General features: G+C 38.4%; 1 protein-coding gene across 1 annotated transcript; it reads right to left on the bottom strand.

Moving 5' to 3' along the window:
* Positions 1–3930: 3930 nt before the first annotated feature.
* Positions 3931–5218, bottom strand: LOC113289022 (ethylene-responsive transcription factor 4-like). Its single transcript, XM_026538180.1, has one exon. The coding sequence runs from the start codon at positions 5081–5083 to the stop codon at positions 4268–4270; it is 816 nt and encodes a 271-aa protein (XP_026393965.1). The 5' UTR covers positions 5084–5218; the 3' UTR covers positions 3931–4267.
* Between the last annotated feature and the right edge of the window lie 7701 nt (positions 5219–12919).

Below are 12919 nucleotides of genomic sequence, written 5' to 3'. Positions count from 1 at the left end.
TCCTGTGCAGGGTGTTTTTATTGTTAACTTAGATGGTTCCCTTAGTCATTCTTCTAAAAATGTTGGCACTGAAGTAATCCTTCGTAATTTTAAAGGTGCAGTAAGAGGAGCAAAATGCACCTATATCGGCAAAACTCTAATTCTGGAGCATGTGGAGGGATTAGCCCTTATGGAAGCTGTAAAGTGGATTGAGCAGCTGAAGTTAGATGCAGTTAACTTTGAAACTGATTCCATGATTCTGGTGGAAGCTATCACTAAGGGCCAGTTCAATATAAATTGGTAATTTCACAACTTTGTTAGGGATATCAATTTAAGTCTTAATAAATTCAAAAACTAGAGTTGTTATTTTGTTCTAAAGGAACAAAATAAAGTGGCAGACATTCTTCTAGGGTAGCTCACACCGAGAAGCTAACAAAAGAATGGTCTGATATTCCACCTAATTGTATTTCAGATCAAATCTTACTTCAAATGAAGGGGATCTCAGTTTAATCAATAAACTTTCTTTCGTATAAAAAAAAAAACTACTCCAATAAGTTTTACATTTTCATCGACCGCATTTACTCCGTACTTCTTTTGTTTCTTTCGTTAACGACGGTCATGAGCATAGTGGACGGGGTTCTTGCAGAAGTGGCAATCTCCCGTCTTTTTATATTTGTTGGTGGGATTTTTCTTTTTAAAGTGAGAATTATTCTTAGGTTTCAAGAATTATGTATCTTCAATTCTTCCACATCAGTAACCTTAGATAATCTTCAGTTGTTGACTATCTAAACTTCTCGTTTACGAGAGTCCTCTTCTATACGAAAACGAAACTACAAACCTTCTAAGCATAGTCATTTTCAGCATGCTTAAGTTTCTTCTGATAATCATTTTAGGAGGATGGGACGAGAAATTATAACACCCACAACTAATAAGGATACAATATCAAGCCGCAACATCCTTAAGATGATTAATGATGCGTAAAAGTTCAGTGACCTATGAGTAATTGATTTACTGTCAATCATCTTAAAGTTTACAAAGTCGCAAATCATGAGTTTATTGTTACTTACTTCAGAAATTTTGTGTTTGTTATCAAGCGTAGTCTATAACTCCTTTTGCAGTCGTAGTACTTCGATTGGCATTGTAAACACTAGTCTTTAGAGCATTCAGAATATTACCACGACACAATATTCTTACATTTGGCCTTCAATTCAACATTATCCCCTGGAGTAGCAGCAGGAATTTCCTTCGAACGATCTTTAAGAATGTGCCACAATTTGATAGTGACCAGAAAAAATTCGACCTTCTCTTGCCAACGAGTAAAGTTCTCTTCATCAAAACGTACAAAGAGACTCAACATTTGGTTTATGACTTGCAGAGATTATGCGACAATGATTGTTGTACTTCTGGCTTTAAGGCTCAATTAAGATTCTTTTAGACAATCATTTCGAGTACAAACATGGGTATGTCTTCATGACACAATGAAGTTGTTTAACACCATAATACAATTTGCAGTTTGCTAAAAACACACGGTAAGAAGGTTCTGATAATGCTTTGAGAAAAGAAAAAAGTATTTGATGATTTAAAATCAAATCACTACTTATACGAAAATTTGTGTTATATTGCATCTCCAATAGATATCATCACACCCATAGTGTGATGGGATTATTCAATTTTAAACAAAAACTGAATTAGATTGGAAGAAGGGGTAATTTGCGTTACCTCCCCTGACGAAGATCATAATTTAAGTTACCTCCCCTACAGAACAAATATTAGCAAAACCTCCTCTCGTCACTTTTTCCATCCAATTCCGGTTAGCTGAGTCAGCTGCTTCGTACAGCTTGACAATTTCTTACACGTGGATTTTATACTTTTCCATAATACCCTCATGTATGATCTTCGTCAGGGAGGTAGAAGACGAAAGGCTTCGGATACAGATGTTTTTAGAGTTAAGAATGCAGAGAATACGTTAAATGTGATTCTAAGGAAATCCAATATAAATAAGACTTGTGACCAAGAACAATCAATAGACAAAAACACACATATTACACAAAGTCAATCACTGAAATTCAATCACAGACAATCACGGAAATTCAATCACACAAAAAATAAGAAATATGGCCATCATTCTGCTGTATGAGATAGTTTATGAGTGCTGCAATCATCATTTGTTAACATTTCAAGAGACCGAAACAGGGGATGAGTTTACTGAAATACTCATGGAGGCAAGTAGCGATAGTCCAAATGGATTTATCATGTTAGATGAGTGGACAGAGTGCATAGGCGACGTCTACGAAGAAACCAGACAAAGACAAGAGGAGATTTCTATTCTTATTATGGATATGTAGAAAAATTTCTTTTGATTCAGTTATTTTAAAGTCGTGTATTAGTTTTTGTTTTACCTTAATTGAATAAAAACTCGTTTCTAACCATATGAATAGGTAAAACAGAGAAGTAAGAAGGAATTTAATGAAAGGGGCAAAAGAAATTTGAAAAATTTTCAAAAAAATTGAGACCCAAAAAATTACGGGAGGATCAATAGGCGAAGAGATAAAAATCAAACCCTTTTTTTTGATGTGAGAAGATTACAATTCCATAATTTCCGGCCCTTTAGAAGTTTACTCGGAGGCTCGGAGTGAGATTACTCCATGATCGAGTTTGAAAGATTAAAAGAGGAAGAAGGAGAGAGGGGAGAAATCGAACTAAACTGGTTCTAAACCCAAACATTAGTATTCAGTTTGATTACCAAACTAGGTTAAATGGTCAGCTGTAAGATCACACTTCTTAAAATGTATGAGATGTACAGTCGTTGGATGATCATACATGAGGATATTATGGGAAAGTATAAAATCCACGTGTAAGAAATTGTCCAGCTGTACGAAGCAGCTGACTCAGCTAACCGGAATTGGATGGAAAAATCGACGAGAGAAAGTTTTAGTAATATTTGTTTTATAAGGGAGGTAACTTAAATTATGATCTTCGTCGGGGGAGGTAACACAAATTACCCCTTGGAAGAATATGATGTTATTGAAAAATATCCAACAAGACTAACACCTCAAGTTTAAATGAAGAGAATATAAATGCTAAAACTGAATTAGGTTGAAAAAATATGATGTTATTGACAAATATCCAACAAGACTAACACCTCATGTTTAAATGAAGAAAATACAAAGGCTAACACCTTTGTATACCCATATTCTTATAACCGGTTTCTAGTTTAGAAAGCACATCAATTTCTTCGATTTTTAGAAATCAATTTCTTCCATTTCTAGAAATAAAAAAATTAAAATCCAGTTTAGATGTCAAATTTTAAATTTTTAGAAATCAATTTCTTCCATTTATAGAAATAAAAAAGTTAAAATTCAAGTTAGGTGTCAAATTTTAAAACGAACTTCCAAAAATCGAAAAGTTACCTTTTTACGAAACAAAATACTCCCTCCGTCCCACTCCTAAGTGACCTATTTGATTTTAGATTTTGTCCCAATGATAAATGACCTATATCACTAAACAATGAGATATTCCGGAATTATCCTTTTAGTTAATTATAAATAATATATGAAATATGTATAATTTGATAGGCATGTTTATATTCGTTACGTAGGTGTTTTAAAATGCTTTTCAATTATATGAAATTTGCGAACATCCATGGAGTATTTTGAGAGATAAACCATTTTTAAATTTCACTAGTTATTATTCATAAGGGTATAATTGTAAAAAATGATTAAAAATACTATTTTCCTTGCTTGCCTTAAAAATTGTGCAAATTTCAAATAGGTCACTTAGGAGTGGGACGGAGGGAGTAGTATATTATCAGCACTGACTTCATCAATTAACACAAATTGCTTTAAGAAAAAAAAGAAAGAAAAAAAAGGAAAAAAAATTAACACAAACTCATTTTCAATCGGAGATTCAGAGTTGCTAAATGAAACCCATTCCAACCAAAAGCTTCACTGATTTTTAATCTTCCTTTTTTTTCATTGACAATAATTATTAGGTAACAACAAAGTAAGAGGCACCGGTGAAACATAGAAATTACAACAACAACAATCAGAAATTCATCCTTTCGATGAATTCTCAGTTGCAAAAAAAGGGGGGATAATTTCCATTGCATATATACAACAACATCCAGGGGCTTCTTCGAGTCTTCGTCTCCCCTCTAATTTTTGTTTCTTCATGACTTTTCGTTAAAAAAACCATCTAGAGAACTTTTGAGAATAAAAAATTGCATTATAAAGCCGGCGATGATTATCTGAAAAAAACTCGACGGGACTTTGACGAATCCTCTTCTTAATTAAGCATCTACTTCTGATGGGAGAGGTAAGTTAAGATCAAAATCAAGAGTTGCAGCTTTCTCAGTTGAGATGATCTGATTGTTGTCAACAACGCATGATGAATCAGAATCACTATGAACACTACCACTACCGTTCATCTGACGATGATATTGGTGATGAAAATCAGATACAGAAAGATCCAATTTTAGCTTTTGGTTATGGTTTTTCTGATGATCAGGTCTTAAAATCCCATCAAAATCAAACAGTGGAAGAGCTGTTGGTAATACTCCATCTGGATTTTGAAGTTGATATTGAGGATGACCAAAAGAATTCATAACAGCTCCAGATCCACCACTACTCATAATCCGACCACCACCGCTGCGATGAATCAGACCAAGATCCAACTGTGGAGGATGCATAATCTGAGAAGAAGAAAATCTTTCTCTATTTGTTGATGATTCAACAGTACTACTCTGACTAGGACTATGATTGCTATTATTATTTTCCTTATTACCATTAATATTACCTGTAAGATTGATAATCTCAGAAGATGAAGAATTATTAGGTTGAGATGATGATGGAAAGGGGAAATTAGTTTTAGCTTTTGATCCACGGAATTGTCTAGCAGCAGTATCATAAGCTCTAGCAGCATCTTCAGCTGTATCAAAAGTACCTAACCAAACCCTACTTTTTTTACCAGGATCTCTGATCTCCGCCGCATATCTTCCCCATGGCCTCTTTCTTACACCTCTATAATGTACTTCTTTTACAGTTTCTCCTCCATTAACCTTTCCTTTAACACCATTTCCATTCACAGTTTTCTCTCTTGGTGCCATTCAAAAATCTTCTTTTCTTTCTGAGAAGAAGATAAAAAAAGAGGAACGGAAATTGAAACCTGCCGGAGTTCTGTGAAAATAGGTATATAAGTATAACCAGGGTAATGAAGATGATTTTTTATATAGAGAATTTTGGAAAGAGAAAGTTTAAATGAATTTTTTATATAGAGAATTTTGGAAAGAGAAAGTTTAAATGAAATAATCGTGTTGAAATCGGCGACCATAAGATAGTTTGAGTTTGACTTTAATGTTTTTTTCTTACAAATAAGCCGCCGCCCTCGCCCTAAGCGATGGAAGCATGTCCTTGCTTTATGTGGCACGCGTTTTTTATTGACACGAGTAGTCGGCTTTTCTTAAGCAGACGTTATAACCCCCGTGTGCAGACGGCTACTTGTGTTTGTGATAAAACGTTATTATCGGCATATGACGCCGTGTGTTTTGGATCAGAGAGAAGATATTGATTGTTTGCAGGAAATCATCATTTCATTTTTTAGCTCTTGAATCGGTCACACTAGACCGACAGTTGTTTGTGGAACCAACTAGAATCAGACACATGTCCTAAGGAAAAGGAAGAAGACAAGAATAAAAGAAAGAAACCCCCTCCTCTTTTTTCTCACTCTTACAGATAACAAAAGCAGTGGTACTTTCTGACAGCTAGGTTTTTCTTCCTTCTGGTACTACTTATTGCAGTGCTACACTGTCCTTCTCCGTGGATATTACCAAATTGTTCACATCAAATGGGCTTTTCCTACGGCATATCTTGTCATCCTAAACCTAATTTCATTTTTCATCGAGGGTAATTCTGTCTATTTCGGAAACAAAATATCGGAGACGTGAGAAATGGGCAATACTGACAATACGAACGAGTCTGGATTCAGGAAAGCAATGAAGATGGTCATATAAGATTGACCAGCGATCAAAAACCGAAGTGCAAACAAGGATCATGGTTTGCATCTCAATGGGATGGATGGTTGGTTGCTAGTACCATTACCACTGGTAGAGTAGGGATATGTGCACAAGACGGTACACAGCTATCCCTGCTTTTTATTAGTACCATACACTTGATACAAAATTTGTACAATCCTGAATCTCATACAAGCCACCGGCCACTAAGCCTGCCAAACTAGTATACAGTTGTTGGGATCCGGACAGGTTTTTGTTTCATCTTTACCCTACGATCCTATCCATCTACTATTAATCGGCACGTATGAACGTATCAGGAGGAAGAAGAAAAATCAGATAACTTTATCTTTTGCGTGTCTTATGGTCTTCCATGCTGCTATACTGCATCTGCGTGTCATATCATATCAAATTCTTTAGATTCCTCCTACGTCCCACAATCTTTATCACTTCCACCCAGAATTTTGATCACAACATTATTTTTCCTTGGAATAACTTAACAGCATAACATATTCTTTTTGTTACTTTTTTGAAAGCAGGTTACTTTGTTGCAGGATTTGCAAAGCACATGTACCAAAATGGGAGCAATGTGGCTCAAATCTGGGCTACAAGAGATGGTTTGTTACTTGCTCTCCAACTGGGAATTAAGAAGCTTGAAGTTGACTGTGACTCAGCCTCCACTATTCAATTGTGCAATGGTGAAATTACTCCTCCCTGGCATCTTAAGGGGCTTATTCACGATATTATTGACATGAGGGAGAAGTTTGAAGAGCTTGTTTTTGTTCACCAATACAGGGAATTAAATTATGTTGCTAACACTTTGTCGAAGAAAGCCGCAGAATGAACTTCAGAGGGTGTGTGGTTTACTATGCCACCGGAAGAGATTTTCAATTGTCTTGATGCTGATATTCAGGGTGTGTCTTACCCGAGAATGATCAGAGTTAGTATTTGTGTTTTTCAGTTTCAATATCAAAAAAAAGAAAGAAAATATTACGGTGCACTAAGCTTATCTTTTTTGGTTATAATCTAACAACGCGCGCGACCTCAATGATAGCAAAACTTGTTAGCTAAGCCATGATGGAAGAAAAAAACGACACATTTGTAGTGCTAGTGAGCCGTGACTTAGCTCGTGGAAACTTGGTTTCCGATTACAAATAACTTATCCCTAGAATACGAATAATGATTAGTCTTTTTTTTCTAACATTTAATTTTTGTTTTTTATTTATCATTAACGGCTCTATTTTATGAGAAAAGTAGTCGAAATCGTTCGTCGATCTTACTCGGTTGGGGAGTTTGGAGCTAGGAATAACAAATTCGGACTTGGAAATCGTCAAAACCCGGCCTGATACTCGAAATCTATTTATTAGAAATTTATATATTGCTGCTCATAAATCATGATTTGTACCTAATTAGAATTAAAATTTTGACACTTTCATATAACTAAATGTGTAATATTGTTATATTGAACCTATTTATCATGTTTTTAGAGGTTTTACCATTTGATGACTCTCATCTAAGGGGTTACGAAAAAATTTCTTTTCCGATTTTGATGCATGCAAGATCAACTTGGAAAAATCGTCAACTCGTTTTGCTAAAATATCGGTCCAAATCCGCAAAATCGGCTACTTTAATCGTTAAAAACTGGAAATGGATTGGAATCGGGAATCGCCTCAGTCATATAGCTTGTAGCGATTACTCGACAAGTAATCGGCCTTGGAGAACGATTTTGACTACATTGCTTCTAAGCCATTATATCTCAACGGATAATTTTTTTAAATACTGTAGCTGAACATTTCTAACTTAACTGAACGTGCAACACAAGCAACCATCAACTTACCATGCAATCATTTTATGATGCATTCCTGAACATCCTCAATCCAAGAAGTATACAAAGGAAGAAAATTAGTGGAAGACAATGACCCACACTATAAGCAGTAAAACTAAAGGAGCAGACAGAGGACTGAAAAAGAAGCATCGAGCTTGTAACATCTGAAGGGTTATTAAGACTAAGCTTAGACACAATAGTAAATGACCTAAAAACTCTGGTAACAGGAGGTAAGGTATAAAAAAAAAACTCTCCTCACAAACATATAACACCAGGAACAAATCAGAAATGATATAGTAAAAGATTAAAACAATCAAAATTACTAAAAGAAAATTGAAGTTATGTTCAAATTCCTTATATAACAAACTATTAAAAAGATTTTCATTTTCTTTTCACAATAAACCCCTTTTAAAAGATTCCCAATGGCTCAACTAACTGTCAACTGGACGGAGTAGTTATATATGATTAAAAACGTAAGGGATACCAAATACACCAAACTTTTTCGTTCTGCAGCTTGTGTATATACAAAACTTAACATAATAACAAGTAGACCAACTGAATGATCCTTGACAATATATAGAGTTTATATCTCAGGTTCTTTTCAATCAGTATGTATATTGACTAAGAGTTCGTGAACCTGATTGTTAAGCAGAGTACTTGGACGATCTTAAAAATCAATATTCAAGATCAATCTAGTCGTATCCAAATAGTCTAATTGGAATTCTGCCAAGTGATTAAACTTGTATCAATTTTTCAAGATACGAATTCTACAATAAACAAGTCTCATAATCGATTACAATTAAGCAGACGTATCTACTTAGATTCAATACGTATAAACCAGTGTAAATCCAATTATAAAGATAAATAATATAACGCGAAAAAGGAAAAACAGAAGAAACCAAAAATTTAATTAACGAGCCGCAATAGTAGAAAAACCCCGAGACTTCATCAAGATTGAACACCACATTGTATTAAGCCGCTACAGACACTATCCTACTGTCATACTTCAGACTGGAATGTAGTTGAGACCGAATCCACCCTTCAAGCGATTCAGTTAAAGTCGCGCTCCTTATGTATCTTGAACCTCGAATGGTTCTACGCACTTGATTCCCTTAACTGACGTCCTTTACAGCCTAAGAGTTGCTTTAGCCTTAGTGAAGACTTTTGATACCAATCTTCCTCTAACATATAAGCCTATTTGATTTTCGTTTAGATCAAAGATCAAGGTGTGAAAATCTGTTTGAAATAGACAAAGCTAACAAAATTTACAAATATGGAACTTACGACTCCTGAAGAGGATCCTAGATTCTTAACCACCTATCAAGAACAATCTTCGAAAGATCAACTAAGATCAATTTTCAGATATCTATCTTGAGGAATCACAAAGTCCGAGACGAAGAGAACTTTGTGATTACTATCTATCTTGCCTGAAAGAGATTACGAAAACCTCGATAACAGAAAAGCAAGATCAGGATTCACGAACTATGAAAAGGTAAATATAGTCGGACCTGGCTTCACGAATCCCCAAAACGAAGTCTTTTAGTGGTTTTTATCTTAGGGTTAAAATCGTAAAACCTTGCACCTGACGTCATCCTGCAAGGAAACGGTGCCGTGAGTGCTAACCTCTCCACCAGCATATTTATTGAGTCATTCAATATATTTACATGAAATTTATCCAGACTGGAGAATGTAGCAACCATCCCAAACACTCTGTAAATTTTGGCACCTCGCCAATACAAGACTCACTGAGTACTTTCATGTGCTATGTTCCCCGGCAGAACCCTTAATATCCGTATGGCATGACGGATTTGTGTTCATTCGCAGCGGAGTAGCATGAACCTCCAAGTACTAAAGTTAAGGCCATTGCACGAAATGCTCAGACGGAAAGCACACTGGAGATAAGGATTTTTATGGCAGCATACAAAATCCATCCAATTATTGTGATTACTCACAAAAAACTCATAAACCCGACTAATTTGCAAAATTAGGGTTTCGTGCCCCGCGTAGTACACTAGACCCCGTTGGTCGAAGAACTATGCTTAGCCAAACTAGGCGATTAAATTTTCCACAGCACACTGGAAGTGTGGCCACGCCCTAGCTTGTCGGCCCCACTTCCCATCGACCAATCAGGTCGCTTTAAATCCGCCACACTCACACAGAAGTGTAGCCACGCCCATGCTTGTCCGACCCTCTTACATTAACCAATCAGGTTGCTTCAAACTTGCCACAACGTTGAAAAGGAGGAAACCACGCCAGGTGGTCACAAAGCCAATTTGCTTCCCAAAACCCGCGCCAAACACGCGTGCCAGAAGCACATGCCAATCGGCATGCCAAACTCTCCAAACACGCGTGCCAGACGCACATGCCAGGCGCACATGCCAATCAGCATGCCAAACATGCCGAGCAGCATACCGAACACGCGTGCCAGACGCACATGCCGAGCAGCATGCCAAACACGCGTGCCAATCGGCATGCCAAACATTCCAAGCTGCATGCCAAACCCGCCAAACGCGCATGCCAGACGCACATGCAAATCGACATGCCAAACATGCCAAGCAGCATGCCAAACTCGCAAAACGCGCATGCCAGGCGCACATGCGAATCGGCATGCCTAACTTTCCAAACGCGCATTCCAGGTGCACACGCCAAACGGCCTTCCTTATACGCTAATTAGGGTTTCGGCATGCTAAACCCTAATTTAGACAAAGTTTTCAGGCGCCGACAGAAGGTAGCCATAATCAACGGCTATCCTTCCTCATGAGATGCAATCTCGGCCTTCCAAGTTCGCCACCGAGCTAAGATACTTGTGGCAACTTTCAGGAGACCAGCCGCCTAAAATTAATGGCCATGGCTACGCCAAGCGCCACTTGCACCACTGGCATGCACGAGCCATGCCATCCATGCGGCATTGCTACTGGTGTGCACCAAAAACGCCATTGTGCCATCTTCAGGCGCCAACACAAGATAGCCACAATCAACAGCTACCCTTATTTCATAAGATGCGATCTCAGCCATCGAAGTTCGCCACCAAGCCGGCGAGCTTGTGGCAAGTTTAAGGAGACCAGCCAAGACGAGCCTAATAGCATCACATGTTATTTACCTGCGGCAAGCCTCTCAATTTAAACTTTCCACACGTAGCAAAGTGCTACATTTTTTCCACGAAAACACTCGAGACATCAAAACATGTCATAAACTGGGGGATACTCATCAGGGTATTGGTCTGGTGGTTTACAACGTGTCGCGTGCAATACGCCCCTTACAAGAAAGTGCCATAAAGTGGGGCGGTTAGTAATGACAAGAATTAATGGTGAAACGTATCTTTCATTATGGAAACATCAATTCCAGGCATTATCCGTTACTCCCTTCTTCCACTACTCAATCGTTTCCACTTCCTACGATACCAGGGTACGTTTTGTTGCGACCTGTATAAATAGGTCTCACCTATTTCCACCAAAAAACAAGTTTTTGGTTAGGAGAACAATACAACATTCAGAAATTACCTGACAGCTTTTCATTTAGCTAGGAAGTCCAATTTTCTGATACAAGTCACAAAACACCCACACTTCCAGAACGACGATTCTGGTCTCAACACTTTCTTCGCTTCCCTCCCTAAGACCAACCCTTCTCCTTCACTTTGTGACCGAAGCAAGTCTGGAATGAACATTTCTTGGTTTAGGCAAGATTTGTACAGATTGATCTCTCGAATCAAAAGTACTCCCGTGCAGTACATTGTTTAGGGTTTAGAATCGTTTCTCATTTACACACACACGAATTTACCAAAATCAGCATAAACCGTTTTCACAAACAATTGGCGACCACAGTGCGAGATTAATCTCTCGGTTGTAGTACCAATTTCCAATTTCACTTTTCGACCCCAATTCTCATAAGATGGTCGGTCTTAGAGCTGAATCCATGATACCAAACTCCGCTCGGACTCTGGAGAATGACGATGTTCCCTCTCCCAACACGCCACCTAATAGCGAAACAGATGGGAAATCCCAAGGTTGGCCGAATTGGCACGGGTTCAGGAGATCCATGCAAGGAACATGGACCTGATGAAGGAAGCGATCAACATCATACTCAACTTTCTTATCAGCCTGACATCGAATCTGAGTGATTCTCCCATCCTAGAAACTCCGAGACTGGGGACTGATTCTCGATGATCGCTCTCAAGTTAACAGCTTCACTGCCAATCAGAAACCAGTAGACTAGGAGGCAGCCGCGTTGGTGTAAAACTTGTGTGAACTTCTACACCTTTCAAAAGACCAGCGAGTAGAAATATTTGCTGCTATCAATCAAATGTCCGTCAACAATGTAACGTTTACCGAAGACGACATGATGGCAGAAGAAGAGCATAACAGGTCTCTACACGTCACCGCCCACATCAAGGATGTAGAGTTCAAAAGGGCCCTCATAGACACAGGAGCGTCCTCCAATGTCATTATCCTTAGAACGCTCAGGACATACAAGGTGCGGTCGAGCGAAGTCGTACGACAGCCTACCATGATGACATATTTCGAAGGCAACCCAACCAGCACGTATGGATACATCAACCTAAATTTTTCAGTGGGACTAGTCCAGTCAAAGGTGAAGTTCGAAGTAATTGAAAAAGAGCCAGACTACCACATGATACTGGGAAGACCGTGGCTCCACGACAACAGGATCATTCCTTCTACACATCACCAGTGCCTGAAGACCATGTTGAACGGAGAAGTCATCCGCATCCCTCATCATTATCTCCTTATGCACCAATCTGTGGTATGGAGATGTTCGAACCAAAGAAAAATCGCGGGGTCCAGCAGGAAAGGTTCGCTACACTCCACTACCGACGTGGGCGTCAATCGAAGAGGAGGCCAGGCTCACATCATTTCACAAAGAAGCTCGATCTCACGCAATCCGTCCAAAGGAAAAGCACGCCAGTTTTCCTTCGTCAAGCGAAAATATAGCTTATTCTCATGTCAAGCGGGAGCGGGCTTTTATCGCAAGTCGTGATGAAAAGGGGAAAACCGCATATCGGCGCCGCTGTTAGCAATTAACAGGGGGGACTACCTCCCATTCTATCCGCCCAGTAGAATGTAATCACAGCATCAAGCCACAAGAGGAGGTGCCAG

This window comes from Papaver somniferum, chromosome 6 (assembly GCF_003573695.1).
Source record: "Papaver somniferum cultivar HN1 chromosome 6, ASM357369v1, whole genome shotgun sequence".
In the NCBI taxonomy this organism is placed as follows: domain Eukaryota; kingdom Viridiplantae; phylum Streptophyta; class Magnoliopsida; order Ranunculales; family Papaveraceae; genus Papaver; species Papaver somniferum.
Note: the sequence above shows the minus strand (reverse complement) of the source record. Positions and strands in the feature narration are given on the sequence as shown.